General features: G+C 40.2%; 1 protein-coding gene across 1 annotated transcript in view; it reads right to left on the bottom strand.

The window, feature by feature from the left end:
* hmcn1 (hemicentin 1) overlaps nt 1–9059 on the bottom strand; it is a gene marked incomplete at both ends in the record, with an annotated part of 84621 nt that extends 75562 nt beyond the window's left edge. The window contains one exon of the mRNA XM_083888370.1: nt 8798–9059. Coding sequence (XP_083744496.1) covers nt 8798–9059 — 262 coding nt within the window. The remainder of the gene's footprint in view (nt 1–8797) is intronic.
* Nucleotides 9060–15823: the final 6764 nt, after the last annotated feature.

Genomic DNA, 15823 nt, shown 5'->3' with positions numbered 1-15823 from the left:
ACACATATTTCAACTAAACACTACATGAATAGTTCATGCAGTGTTGAAAAAAAGCTTTGGAAGACACAACCAGCAAGAAGTCGTACCATAACAAATCATGGAAATTGTCGAATTTGGCACTCGATCTTTGTGGTTAAATGTGTCCTCCAGATTCAAGTTAAAAAACTAATAATTAATGAATCTGTCTTAATATCAATATGTAGTGATTTAATTGACTATAAAACAAAAAACAAGGGGCAGCAATAGAAGAGTTAAGCTGTCTGTAACATATTATGGATAACAAAGCTGAATTGCTTTGCTGTAGACAATTAATTTGGGTTTTAGTTCAGTTTAATTTTGAAGCAGTGATTTGGAAACCGAAACTCTGCTGAAAAACAGGTCAGCTGGACACTGGACACTGGACACAACAAACTAAAAGAGCAGCATTTTTTAAAAGCTGCTCACCACAAACAACAGGTGACCAGTGAGCAGCTGATATGAAGAATCACCTGGTTGTCCTCAGGTCCTCAACACTCTCACTCTCTCTTGAAATGACAGACTGTTTGTGCTGGAGACACATGGTAAGAGTTACAGATAGGTCAGAGATAAGGAACATGTCTGCCCCACAACAGTAAAACACATGTTGGACGTGCAGCAAACATGCATGTTGAAACACAAAGTTGACAAGAGCAGTCAAATTCCTAGGGGAGGAAAACCAAGTTTAGAACACATTTTAGTTCAATATATCAGTTAAAAATAAAAATAAAAAATGTAAAAAAAAGATTGATAAGTTATCCTGATTAAATCCACAGTACCTGGTACAACACAGAGCCTTTTAAATGGATATGATGTTGCTTCGTGTGTACCTTATTACTATGTTGTTATTTTACTTTTTTGTTACTCTTTGTTTCTCTGTTTTTGTTGCCTTAATGTACTAGTGCAGTGCCCCTAGGAAGTATGTATTCCTATAGTAGGAGCTGACACGCCCATACTGACGTGGCTGACATTCACAACAGCTAGCTACGCTAATCGAAAATGAAAACATTTGCGTTGTGCAAATGAGGTTGCACAGTGTTTGTATTATGTTAGCTCTGCTTTAATGGTAATAGTAGCCTCGCTAGCTTACCTTTGGAGGTAACAGGTTCGCCAAGTTAGCCGCAAAAGTAGTAGCATGCTAATGAAAAATAAATATGTGCTTGAGTATTGGTGAATGGACACCTCGTCGTTCCAGTATAACACCATGTTCTGCGTGTGAAAATGTCTCACCCACCATGAGAACAGCCTCTTCACTCCCACCTCCCCGCTCCAGACAGCGCAGCTGCTGCTGATGAGCCGCTGCCTGCCTGGTGTAGTGTGATAAATCAGGGAAAATTTAAATTTCTCCAAAAAATTTGAAAATCAAGGATGCACACCATCGGGCCATGCTCAACCCATATCCAAAGTCTTAGGGCGATCTGACTAACGATCAGCAAGATATGCCCGTCACAGAGACACAGACAGACAAACGCAACTTGCTTCATAGATAGATGTAGATCGCCATTTAGTGAAAACTAAAATAAATGATGTGATGACTGAATCCACAGCCACAAGGTTACATTAAGTCTGGTAAAAATGCACTTTATTTGACATACCCATTTACGTAAACACACAAGTACAAGTACAACTTGCTTTAAAACAAGTTGTACTTGTTGCAGGTGTCAGACATACAATATGTTTATTGCTGTGCTTAATTTGGGGATTCACTTTCTGAGGATTTGATAACCAGCTATATACACTACAAAGGCGTTACTATCATATTCTATACATTTAAATGATATGGTGCATATATATATAATCATTTAGAAATGAGCATGTTTGCAGAGCACTCTCATTTAGGTCTCCAGCAGCCTCAATCATCATTGTTCTCGTTCCTTTTCACTTTTTTATGCTTCAAATATAAGCTTATATTTTACCTGCACAGACTGTCTCTCCTCTTTTGTTAAGACATACAGATAAAATAAATAAAACATACTGCAACACAAACTAAACACCAGATATTGAGGGTGGTTATCATCACTCAGTATATTTATATGATGTTAGGAAACAACAAACTATTGTGTAGTTAGTAAGGGTTAGATGTGAAGTGATGTACAATTTACGAACAGATTCTGACCCTAACCCGATACAAAATTGAAACTATATTTATTATATAAACTATATAAAACAATTTTCGCTATTAACCAAACACTACTTCTCTGTAGATTGTGTAAGCAACTTACTTATCATCTGCTTGTTCAGGGTTTGTCGCTCCTGGTCCTGGACACACACTGACCTACATGTTTCCTCGCTCCAACACACCTGATTCAAACGATCAGCTCGTCAGCAAGCACAGCAGAATCCTGATAACGAGCCATTTATCTGAATCAGGTGTGTTGAAGCAAGGAAACATGCAAGCAGGGCAGTGAGTCCAGAGGACAATGATGGAGAAGTCCTGCTATAATTGACAATCAACAGACTATTTGTGTGTGTTATCATTATTATTATTATTACTATTATTATTATTTATTTATTTTTAATGGTGAATTTTATTACCAGGAAAGTACCAGGTGGTAATGGGGGTGTTTTAGAGCACCCGTGTTTCACAGGTAACAGCGTGTCTTCAGATAACACCCCCCTGGTTTTCCACAGAGGTAAAAAGTAACAAAATACATTTCCTCAAGTTACTGTATTGAATACTTTTCTTGTGTATTTTGTATTTTTTTAAGAACAATTTAAATTCAGGATTTTGTATTTTACTTGAGTACGTATTGACTCAAGTATTATACTTAGTTACTTTATAAATCCTATCCGTTACTGAGTAAAAATACAAATTCAGCACAATGAAGACCTACAGGAGGAAAATATACACCAGGACCAGACGAATGATGATGTGATTAGCACCAGCACTGGCGCGTGAACATTGAGAGTTTCTTTGGTTGATTACAGCCTTAAACAATATATCTATACATCTTAATCCAACTGAAATTATATTTGATAGAATTCCCCATAGTTGGATTATCACACCCCGGTAAATTGGGAGTCACTGTTGCATACCTATGTTCAACTGTTTTGCACATGCTTCATAGTTCCCACCTCCAGGCTTTGACCCAGAAATAAAAGAAGAGGATAAACGCGATGGGATCCAGGCCAGAGCATTTTTCAACTGATAAGTTTATGCCCCGCCAACCCAAGGAATTTAATATTTGAAGGTTTAGGGATGGTAGGAGGACTCAGAACGGAGCTCGACATCAGGACCGTAGTCCAATGGTGCAGTCTAGCTACAGTTCTTGTATATTAAAATGTAGTGACAGTTGTATGGGATGTTGGTGAAAGGCCTAACAATGATGAAGGGCTTTAAGGTCACAACCATGCAGGGGTACATGATCCTTAAGACGTCAAGATGGAACTTGGTATTCAACAGAGAATGGAAAACAAACACAAAGCCCAGAGGGAAACCAAGCGAACACAGATAAGAGTACAAAATGACAGAAACGTTTGACAAATGCCTTTGGAATGGGCCATTTGTTCTGAGTGGATTTGTGTCACCCATTGCATCAAAAGGTCAACTACCTGTGACCTTTCTAAGCACCGACTCCATTCTTTATCCATACATTGTCTTGGATTCTCTCATATATTTGCAAACGGACAACAATTTAAAGTGTCCTCGTAGAAACCCTCAGGTATGTGCTGCCTTCAGACACAGATGAAAGGGGGGATAATCGCTGAGCACCAATTACAAAGCTCAGCGGAGTTAAAACCACTGTGCTAAAAGCACCTCGGGGCATTTCAGCATGTATGATGGCCCTAAAAATTAAAGGCCATTTTAATATTCTTGGGTAGGACTATTAGAACATGAAACACAAAGGCCCACATTGTAGTCACACTCCGTTCGCTTCCTCTAATTCTCCAAAGCCTCCACCTCTCTCCTTTGGCATTCCTGCCTAATAGCATCATTATTGACTCCGTCCAGCTAAACGCAGGCTCCTTGTAATCTCACACGGGTGGGACAGAGCAGACGAAAAAATGCTGCTCTAGATAGAAGGAAACAAATGGCAAAGGGGAAGGTAGGAAAGGACGCCGGACTCCAACAAAGGGAGCTGAGTGATGAACGTCTTTGATCATGCAGAGGAGACGCAGGCTATCCCGCTATCACTCCACGCACAAGGGTTTGCTCCATCCCCTTCTAACTAAACACAAATGGCAGGAAAGCTACACTAGATACCCTAGTGCACAATTAAATTATGTCAGTCACTGATTTCATTTTGAAACCTCCATTGTAAATCTTTATGTTCAGGAAAAAGCTGATGTTTGAGAGATATCACGCCATCAGCCCAGCACATTGGTCTGTACGTTTCCTTGGAAACATACAGTGCAGCCAGAAAGTATAAAGGTAGTAAGTACCTCAGCAAAATGGGTGTTTTATGTATGCATAAGAGGGTTTACCAGTATGACAGTATCGAGGACCACACTTCAAACCACCAAGGTTGTAAATCGTGGTGGAAATTGCAGCGCGTGTCCGTCACCATGACGCAGAAGTATAAAGGCTCGAGGCGTCTCCGCGGTGACGCAGTCGGATAACGCATACGCAGTCGGAGAAGTATAACGTGGCCTTTAGCCTGACGTTGCAGCATGTGAATGGGTGAATAGCAAAACTGTAGTGTGAAGCAGCTCATCAAGACGAGAAAAGCTCAATACAAATACAGACCATTACCAACTCTTCTTCTTCTGATTTTATTTGGGAGTAATGAGTAACAAATATAGGTAGAGGAAATGTAGTGGAGTAAAAGTAAAAGTTGCAAAGTTAACAAAGTGGAGTACACAAAGTTCTTGTCCCCCGACCTCTGTCGAAATGAGCATCCACTACAAGCATGAGACAAATGTCTTCATGGCAGGACAGATGGAGCATCACCACCGAAGGTAATATGGATCATGGACTTTGTTTACTCCAGGGTTTGCAACAAAAAGGTTAAAAACATTATTAAAACACCTTCAAGTTATGTTAACTAATCCCTTTGCTCTCACAGAACTTGCTGTTTAAAAGTCAAAAGCAAAAATCCAGGTAAATTCCATTTGCTGTGAACACAGACAGCCTGAAATTAAAGGTGCGAGTCAAACATATACTGTAGCTCACAGCCACTGCTCCATTAGGGCATTATGTAGAGTGCTCAGCTAACACAAACAAACAAAAAAGACATCACTGTCTCTGACAACCCATCTCAGTGTCAGCCAATTAAAGCACTCACGCACAAGCACACACAAGAAACACACAAACACACTCTGTCACAGCAAGGTAGTATTTACAAGGATAAGCATGTGTGTGTAGGGAATTGTCGAATCGCTGTGGAAAACACACTTACTCATCATATTTTTGGTCCACTGCCAAAAGCACTTTATTCACATATTCTACAGCTTCCATATTAACAGTTGATTGGGGAAAGCTGCACATTTTGACATAAGCTCTGGGATAAAGGCCACACTTCCTGACTAGGGAATGGCAAGAGTGCTGTGAAATAAAGTTTATTTGGCTGTAAACTCTCAAATAAATGTTCCACGAGTCCAGAGAGTCTGTTTGTAATCTCAGCCCGAGACTGGACTCTATAACGAGGGATTACTCGGCGTTCTCAGGAACGAGACGCTCATGTTCACGTCTGAACATCTTCTGTCTGATTCTGTCATTAAGCGAAAGCCATTTTTTAAGAATAAAAATAAGAAAGGTAAGAAATGAAAACACAACGAGGGGGGAAGCTGTAACTCAAACTCCACCGCGGTTTCATTGGAGTGTTCTTAGACCGTAGTGTTAAGCACACAAGGCTGCAGCTCAGTAAAGTGACTTGTCAAGTGTCCTTTCTCTCCCCGCAGGATGGAGGGGGGGGGGGGGGGCTTCCTGACTGATCTCCCCACACAAGCCTGACCCCAATATCCAGGCATCCTCCTGACACTCTCACTTCAAACACACACACACCCACACACACACACACACACACACAGGCTGACAGAAACACAGATCCGCAAACACACACGCCAATGTTTACCATGTCAGATTGCAGTGTAAATAGAGCTGAAGCTGATTCAACAGGAGCCAACTCAAACAGTAGGGACTGCAGTTATCTCACTGGGTCGGATGGAAAAGTGGAGAAAATGGATAGTGAAACAAAGCCTAAATAAAAAAAAGTCTGGAGGAAAACAAAAGTGGGACAGAGAGCGAGAGAGAGAGAGCGAGAGAGAGAGAGAGAGAGAGAGAGAGAGAGAGACAAGAGACAAGGGCAGGACAACATTTGGGGTTAATGTCCAGCTGCCCCTGCTAACAGTGAGTGAGCTCTGCTAATCATTCCTCTGTTTCCCCCGGGGATTTTCTGACATCCTCGTTAACAGTTTAAGGAGCCAGTGAACGTCAGTCTGTGTCCAGGGACGAACACAAGGAAGGACGTGGTTTGTGAAGAGCAATGCAGCTCAACCTGTTGCATGATGTGAAAAGACTAACTTAAAGTTAGATTCGAGTTATAGTCACTCCATCTTCTTCTCTTTACACACAATGTACCACAATCTGAGATTAACTTTCCCCCCCGGGAGACGTGCAATAATGAATTCATCATTTGCAGCACTTGTGTAGACTGTGCATATTTCTTCTCAGAGTATAATTATTATTCTAGGCGCAGAGACAGAGGGTGGATTGAATCAGTGATGGAGAAATTATGCTTCGTAAGAATTTGTGACATGCTGACATTTAGCAGGAGGAGAACAAACATCTGGAATAGGAATTCGCCTCTTCACCTCACACATCACCTCTGTCGTATCATTTATTTTCCTCTCCCAGATCTACATAGATGTTATATTTAACATATGCGTGTACACAGTACTATACATATATATCATATATTCTAGATATAGTGAAGCTATAAGAAACTACATAATCTAAAGTTAAAGGTGCCATATGTAAGAATGTGGCCAAACAGTTACTACATTCAAATTCAAAATACCGAGGTCTATTAGGTTTCGTTTTCTGACGTAACTGGCAACCCGTGGTTGCTCGGCAGCTGAGACTCTACTGACTGCAATGATTGGTACAGTAGGTGGCGCCACATGCCAAAACATGATTTCAAAACATAAACATGATTTGCAGTCTGCAAAATGTTTTTTTTTAATGCAAATATTTTGGCTGTACTGTTGTTGTTGGTGAGTTCAGTTTGTTATATGAACATTATTCCTGAGTCTCTGTGATATATTAGGAGGATTTTATGGCCAGTTGCTTTATATTTATTATATAATGCACCCTTAATTTTGGCAAGTAATTACATAAAATCTATAAAACCATGGGTTTTGGCAATAAATAGTCAGGACACGGGACATAATGGTGTCACTTCAGATTTCCCCTCATCTGTCAGTGATCTCTGTCCTGTTGCCTCTCTCTCTCTGTGTTGACCTTTATGAGATCTACAGCGGTGGTCCTGGAAAGCGCTTTGTTGTACAGCTCAGTTACAGTGAGAGCCTTCCCCTCCCCTCGCTCTTGTTGTTGAATGAGCATTTTTGCAGGTGGACACCTTCCACTTTTCACATCCAGATCCACACACACACACACACACATACACCATGACACGGCATGACAACAGCCTTTGATGGTGTTTCTGAGAGCAGGGAAGTGACCCTTCTTTCTCCTGCTTTTTAAAAAAATAGTAATTACAGGACCTGAGAGGCAAAAAAAAAAACTTTGAAACGTTGACTGTTAAAGTCAGAAAAGCTGTGGATGATGATGTTTGATGCAACCACGGAGCAACTCATTTTAGCCTCACTCGACTGGCTGCACAAATTATTTTTATTTATTTTTAAATCCTTTAATGGCCCTGCTACACCTTCACACACCTTCCCAGCCGATCAGCTGCTCCTGACTGTGCCAAAGACTAAACTCAAGCTCAGAGGGGACTGTGCACTCACTGTTGTGGCCCCTTAACATGGAATGATCTGTTTGCACATTAGACCGGCACATTCTTCCCTGTCTGTTTTTAAACTATTTAATGATTTTTTTTATTTAATCTGTTGTTATTGTGGTTTATTGTGAATATGGCTGTTACTTTTATGCACGTTTTAATGTCTTTTAATTAATTGTAGTTGTTTTAGATGTATCTTAGTGACCTTCTATATGCCTTTTATTTATTGTGACTTACAATTATTATTCTGCACAGCACTTTACAAAGAAGGTTGGATTGGATTGGCACTCAAATCATATGTAGGTCTGAAGATAAACAGATCATAGCAGCTTTAGTACATTCGTGTGTGCACACAATGTATATCCAATAACTGCGTTTGCATTGTTTTGTCCAGGAGAACTTGACAATTACTGTTTCAATGTCAGTTTTAATGTGAATGTGTGCATGCACCTCTGACCTTCAAGCCAATGTTTCAGTTTAAAAAAGCCCAATGACAGCGTCTATTGCCCAGGCATTACAGGTTCAGAATGACAGAGCACCCGGTGGTGATGATAATCATCATGCTGCATCACAAACCTACAGCTCCACACTAACCCAGGCGGAATGCTAATGATAGTGACCGTCAGAATGAACATCTGTGCGCTGAGACCAAATCTCCCCCTCCTCTGAAGGTGTGAGGAACATTAGGTTTTCACGGGGTGAATTGTGAGTAAACTATGACATTTCTCGCTTTTCTGTGTGCTTTTGTTTCCCCCTGGCTGAGCGCAAACTTCAAATAAACCCCAACGCAGTACAAATAAAGCCGATAAATGCCGTGCGTAAAGACGAGATCAGTACAGGTGAGCGTCACACAGCTGCAGCTTCCATCTTTGCATTACCTGGGTCATGGAAAGGCACCAGGGCGAAGTTGTAGAGCGGTCTCTTGGGTCTGCTCAGCGATGTTTCCAGGATCTTGGACGCGCCTTCGATGACCTGGACCAGGTCGTCGTACATGGAGCCGGTCACATCGAAAACGAACGCCAGGGTGGATGCGCCCTCCGGGATGTCTTCTTCCTTTGTGGCCCCTGCGGTCCCCGCGTCTTCCCCCGCAGAAAGAGCCGCTGTCAGCGCAAAAGACAGCCACAACAACGTGGAGCCCATTTCACAACCAAGACTTTACTCTGGGCACACTTTTTTTGGGGGGGTATATTTTTTTTTCTTAAGGTGAATCTCGAGCCAACGGCAGAGACATGAGGCTCTGAAACGGGACTGAAGAGTATTTAGAAAAGTCTACACAGGACACAACAGCAAACGCCGGTGTTGTGTTGTGTTGCTGCAGTTTTTCTTGCGCCTCTTGAGGAGTGTGTTGAGGTCCTGGCTGCTGCAGAAGTGTCTGCTGTCTGCTGGATCTGCAGATCCAGGAGCGCTTGTTTCAGCTCAGTCATACAAAGACCACCTCTCTCTGTCTCAGCTGGTACGAAGCATGTGAGGCGCAGAGTAGCCCATGCAGAACAGCAGGGCTGTGATTGGACGAGGACTTTTTGGGTTCTTCAGAGGAACCGCGTGCAATTCACTTTGATTTAGTCACTATATTATTTGTGGAGATGTCATTCTGTGTCATTTTTTCCCCCAGTTGTTATTTACTATATGCACCACTTTTTCTTTTTTCACCTTTTTTATGAACACTGTGCAGTGACTACATTTTTGTTTCCTATTATCAAATAGAATTGTATCAAACGTTGCACCTGTTGCATCTCAGATATGAAACAAAGTGGAATATGAACCTATAAATGTGTCTGTTTATCAAAACATGAACATGTGTTTAATCTTGAAGTATTTTCAAATCGACAATAATCTGACACACAAAGGAATAAATGCAACGTGTAGGAAAAATTAGACAAACTGCTCCCCGTTGACTTTGTGCTCTGTATTGCCACCTAGCGGTTTTAGTCTGACCTTACACTGACCTTACAATAAGTGATAGTGAATTTAAGGTGTACAGTAATGAATGACATCCACTCGCGTTACTGTAATTGAGTAGTTTTTTTGTTTTTATATTTTTAATTTGTAATTTTTACTGTACTTCACTACATTTTAATATACATTCTACATTCACATCTGTTACTGAGTAAAAAACTGATGGTTACTGATAGATTATATGATAAAATTATATGATTATTTTATTTTGTCAACACTTTTTGTAAAGGTTTGCCTTTAAATATATAATGTATACACAAGAAAGAACCCCAACCTTGTTAGAAAAGTAACTAAGTAACTTTTACTCTGAGTACATTTTAAACAAGCAACTTTTTACTTTAACGTTCCATTTTTAGATCAGTACTTTTACATGTACTTAAGTAAAATGTCATCAAAATACACACCTCATTCAAATAAATGGCTCGTCATCAGGCTTCAGCAGCAGCTTACTGAAGAGATGACCATCTGAATCAGGAAACATCTAAAACATGCAGGACAGTGGCTCCACAGGACCAGGAGTGAGAAACCCTGGTTTAGAACATTAACACATCTTGAACCAATTCAGTCTGGGACGATACAAACAAACTGATTTCCTCTGTCAGATATTTCAATGTATGGATGCTGTGGGACAGAAACTTTTCCTTTTATTTATTTTGGGACCAAATGGGTAAAATGATCTGAATAAATTTTAGACTAACCCTAACCCACAAAAACAGGACATACAACATTATACCGGTTTCTCGCTGTGTGATTGCAGTTGAGTTTACACAAAGTCAGTCGTGCATCCAGACCATATTGATTGTAATATTTTGAACATTTACCCTGTATTTTTGAACATCACTATACCTCTTCTCCCCTGCATCCAGTTTCCTGACCTAATCAGCACTGCACTACAAACCTGCTGCTAACCTTTTATTATAAAACAATTTCCATTCAACTGAAGCTCTCTTTTATCCAGCCTGTGTCATATCGGTGTTCTGGGTACACCATCATCTCCCGTAGCTTTTACGTTGCATCTTTTTGAAAGTAGTTTTTGTTTTCTGTTGTCCTGCTTTTATAGATGAAGTTTGACCCTGACAAATCTGCCTTGACCCATTTATTTGAATCAGGTGTGCTGGAGCAGGGAAACACCAAAAACATGCAGCACAGTGTCTCCCCAGGACCAGGACCGAGAAACCCCTGTTATATTGCATGATCTCTCACGCTACGTAAGCCTATTTTTTCCAGTGTGACTTGTGCTTCTTTACTTATATATGGATTTTAATGCAGCAATGACTTATATACAGGTATTTATCCAATCCAACTTTATTCATAAAGCACTTTAGAAACGAGAACAACCGAAACAAAGTGATGTCCATAAGAGATAAATAAAACAAATAACATTTAAAGAGATAAGACCCAATATACCCAAGAACAAGTCACACAATAAAACTATAAAAAAGACTTTTAACAAAAAGTAACATTTCATACTGGAGTAAAAATGTGTTTTAAGGTGGGTTTTAAAAGTGGACAGTGAAGGTTATACTGATTTACTGAAGCAAGAGTGCTTTTCCCACAATGCAGAGTAGATAGTTTTCATTTTAGTTTACTTTTCAAACCATTTTAATAATTATATGACTGCGCAATATGACTGTATTAAAATGGTTTGATAACATTAATGCCCCAAAATACAGAATACATTTTATTCTGTATTTTGGGGCATGAATGTTTCTACATGTTGTTTTTGTGGCCTTTTCCATGCAGCTCTTAACTATTTGTCCAAAGTGGGACCAAAATAAATATCAATATAAGTGAATACCTCCACTGCTATACACACATTTCCTCCCCTCACAGATTCACTGTGAACTGCAAACAGCTGTGAGCACATTTTGCCACTAGGGGGAGCTAAGCCACCACTGATTTCTCATGTATTCATTCATTGTGCTGTTGTGACAAGGCTCTGGTTATAAGAAAAAGATGTATTTTTAAAATGTACTGTAAATTAAAAAAAAAAAAAAAATCCCTGACCTGTAAGAAACCTTACATGTAAGTAAATGCTACATCCATTAAATAAGACACTGAACATGCACAGATAGAGTCGACAGATTGAGAAACCCTATTCTGAAAGCATGTGGTAGATTATTCCCAACATCAGGGAGCCATAGAGTCTGGACTGTGACTGACTTGTGTGCTGATGAGGAAATGAACATTACACAGTCACAGTGTAGTCAGCTTTGATAGACAGCAGTCTTGTATAAAGTACCTTAAATAGATACTTTTAGAGTACAAGTACAAGTATCTTATCTGAAAATAGCTTTGGTAGAAGTTAGAGTCACTTTTTTATGATATTACTTAAGTAAAAGTCTTAAGCATATGACATTTACTGGACTTAAGTATCAAACGTCATTTTCTGATATAAAATGTGCTTCAGTTTTAGCAGTAAAAGTATTAAAAAAGTGAGGAGTTATGGTTGTGCAATGGTAGTTCAGTGGTAGGGAGAGTTGTCTCTCAACTGGAAGGTTGTGGGTTAAATTCCTGGCTCGGCTAGTCTATATGCGTCCTTGAGCAAGACACTTGACTCCATGTTGAAGCGTATGAATGAGTGAACGGCAAAATAGCAAAACTGTAGTGTAAAGCAGCTCATCAAGACTGGAAATGCTGTATATAAATACAGACCGTAACCAACTCTTCTTCTCCTGATTTTATTTGGTAGTAACAAAGATAGTTAGAGGAAATGTAGTGGAGTAAATTTAAAGTTGCTAGAAATATAAATAACACATTAGGTTTATTTTTTTTTACAGTAAAAAGTACAGTAACAAAGTATCTGTACTTTGATACTGTACTAAAGTTACTGTACAAAGTATTTGTACTTTGTTACATTACAACACTGATAGGCAGCCACTTGGTGTGTATGTACAGGAGAAAGTGAATGGAAAGTTAGATGGAAATATTCAAATGGAAACCCCAAACCTCAGTACGGGGGTCATACTCAAATGATGACGACTTTGCATGGCAAACAAATCCGGAACCTGAAGCTTCTTGAAAATGCACCACGGCACAGAGGCTCGCAGGCCGTGCTTACATAACACGTCCTTCTAACATTTGAATAAATCAGGACTTAGTGGTACATCGCCTTCCCAACAAGCTCAAACAAGGAAAGTAAGAAAAGGGATTGCGCACTCATTCACTCACGTCAGGTGTTCACTGTCACCTATGTAGAAATGTCATTCCTGTCTGTGTGGGCAGCATAGCAACTTGATTGACTCATCAGTTCACAGGAAAATTGCTTTCTCTGTAAAAACATACACGTTACACATGTTACACATGTTATACATGTTACACATGTTCCGGGTGAACGGAGTGCAGAGAGATCCATTATCAGCCGTGTGAGCAAAAGAAAATAAACATGGAGTTCAGCAGCGCAGACGATGACACAGTCATTTCCACATCATGGCCCAGATCAGAAGATAGGCATTGACACAGGGTCACGACCTTGTGACTAGAGTTGTGTCAATGATTAAAGACATTGGAGAGTATAATCATTATATAAAGTTTTGATTTGTTTTATTTGTTTTTTTGTTTTTTTTAACTAATAAATGTGGTTCATATTAAAAGGTTTTTAAAACACTTCCAGTTCAACAACGTCACCAACGGCCAAAATCAAACATGCATGAATGAGTCAGTGACTTGACTGACAGTAGTTATGGGTATTGTATTGTTTCGTCTTGTTGGTCTTGCATCTTGTTGAACAATGACATCACAGTTTACACGCTTGTTTGACTGGTTTATTTTTCTGGAAAAATCCAGATGACGTAACTGTGATTCTATGTGTAATAGTTTCTTGTCTTTTTTTAGTATACTTTTTCAACTAAATGGATACTGTAGTTTCTGGTGCTGTCAGGTATAAACACACACCCAAGGGAAGTTGCACGAGAGATTTTTTTCTTTTCATTTTTTAACGAAATCAACAAAACCACATCACCCAGTGGACGTGTCATTATATTGCGTAACTTCCTTTTCCATTGCATAACAAACCTCAACCCCAATTTTCAGACTAAACTCTCTCCTTCAAAACACGAAGGTAATGACAGGAAGGAAAGAGAGAGCTGAGCCATAATAAAGTTCTTCTGGCAAAATCACTGCCCTCTCTCTCTCTCTCTCTCTCTGCCCAGGGTTGTGAAACGCTCCTCTCTCTCTCACACGTGTTGAGTATCTCGCTCTGTTTGGATGTTGATGCTCGTGTTGTTGTTCTCTGTCTGTCAGCTGTCAGGATGCAAATTACTGGAAGGCAGCATTGTAATACACAAACATAAGCCCATCTGTCCCATTCCATTAAGCCAACCAGTAAGCCCGGCCCAGAGGCCTGATGCTCTGTTTCCCAACAGACCTAATCCCTGGATTTACTGCCTCTCATCACACTAAAGTCCCTCTTTTGTTGTGAACATAACTCATCTGGCCAATCAGCACCACTGGTTTGTGCGCATGCACAAACAACATACCCTTTCTAATTTGTGCCTTTATTCTCCGTCTGGTCTCTCGCTTTTCATGAAGGCACATGGTCACGTGGCTACCAGCATTCATGTTCCACAAACGCTTTATCTCTTAGTGTCTGTGTGCACACAATCAGACAGCAGCCACACACAGGCGGTGCTGTTCCCCCGGCTAGTTTTATCTAGATTCTAGAATATCTAAAAAAAAGGAAGAAAGAGAGGAGTTTGAGAATGGACAGAACGAGAAGAGAAATCATACACAATGAGTGTAATCTGTGCCTTTACAGGCAAATTACTGCACACGGGAGAGGTAAGGACATGTGATTTATGGAAATGTAAGACTGTGTAGTTCATCTTCACTTTAAATCAGGTGATAATGAAGAAGAAGAGACCGCTCTCTGCCTTTACTTAACTAAGCTAAACTGCATGTGTCTATGCTTCTTTTTAAAAGTGGTATAGACCCAGAACATGGGCCTTTTAGTATGATTACTTCCTGACATTCAATTGATTTATTGGTTGATGAATCAACTCTTAAGTCTGAGTATATTTGTCAGTACTACAGTGCAGTTTTTGCTTTGTTTTAATTTTTTGTGAGTGTGTGCGTGTGTGTGTGTGTGTGTGTGTGTGTGTGTGTGTGTGTGTGTGTGTGTGTGTGTGTGTGTGTGTGTGTGTGTGTGTGTGTGTGTGTGTGTGTGTGTGTGTGTGTGTGTGTGTGCGAGATCAACAAAATAACAGTGAGCACATGTGAGGTGCAAAACAGGTACAACGTCACGTGTCCTTTGTTGCCATTAACACATACTGTGTATATTTGCTGCCTCAATGCTGCTACGCATGCATGCACTAAGCAAATCATGAGCTCAGTTTTCTCACGTAGTAATTGTTATCACTTGCCATTTTACACCAGCGTGTATTTCAACATGAACGCTGACCCAAGTACTCACATATCTCCATTAAAGGAGTTTTGCTTTGGGTCGACTCGATGCAGGAACTAAAAATAGACAGAACTGATGATAAAGTGATCAGGTGCACGAGAAGAGAAGAGAAGAGAAGAGAAGAGAAGAGAAGAGAAGAGAAGAGAAGAGAAGAGAAGAGAAGAGAAGAGAAGAGAAGAGAAGAGAAGAGAAGAGAAGAGAAGAGAAGAGAAGAGAAGAGAAGAATCGAGTATCGAGTCTATTCTCCATCTTTCTCCCTCCCTTTCACCCTTATGTCATCTTTTCCAGTCAATCTTTTTGTGCTTATTTTTCATTTTTGCATGTGTGATAGAAGGATGAAGGTTCGAGCACTAAGCAAAATATGTGTGTTATGCAACAAAATACGCCCCGTGCGCCCGCCTCAGTCTGACAACCACTTCCTCTTCTTGTTTTAACATAAACCCACACACCTGCATGAAAAGCAGCAGCCCCCATTCGTTCACACAAAACAAGACGCAGGATATTATGGGAAGTGAGTGTTTGTGTCTTCCCACAAAACAGCGCCCTG

The sequence above is a fragment of the Microchirus variegatus genome, assembly GCF_963457635.1.
Source record: "Microchirus variegatus genome assembly, chromosome: 4".
In the NCBI taxonomy this organism is placed as follows: domain Eukaryota; kingdom Metazoa; phylum Chordata; class Actinopteri; order Pleuronectiformes; family Soleidae; genus Microchirus; species Microchirus variegatus.
The sequence above is the reverse complement of the archived record's forward strand: the minus strand, read 5'-3'. Positions and strand labels throughout refer to the sequence as shown.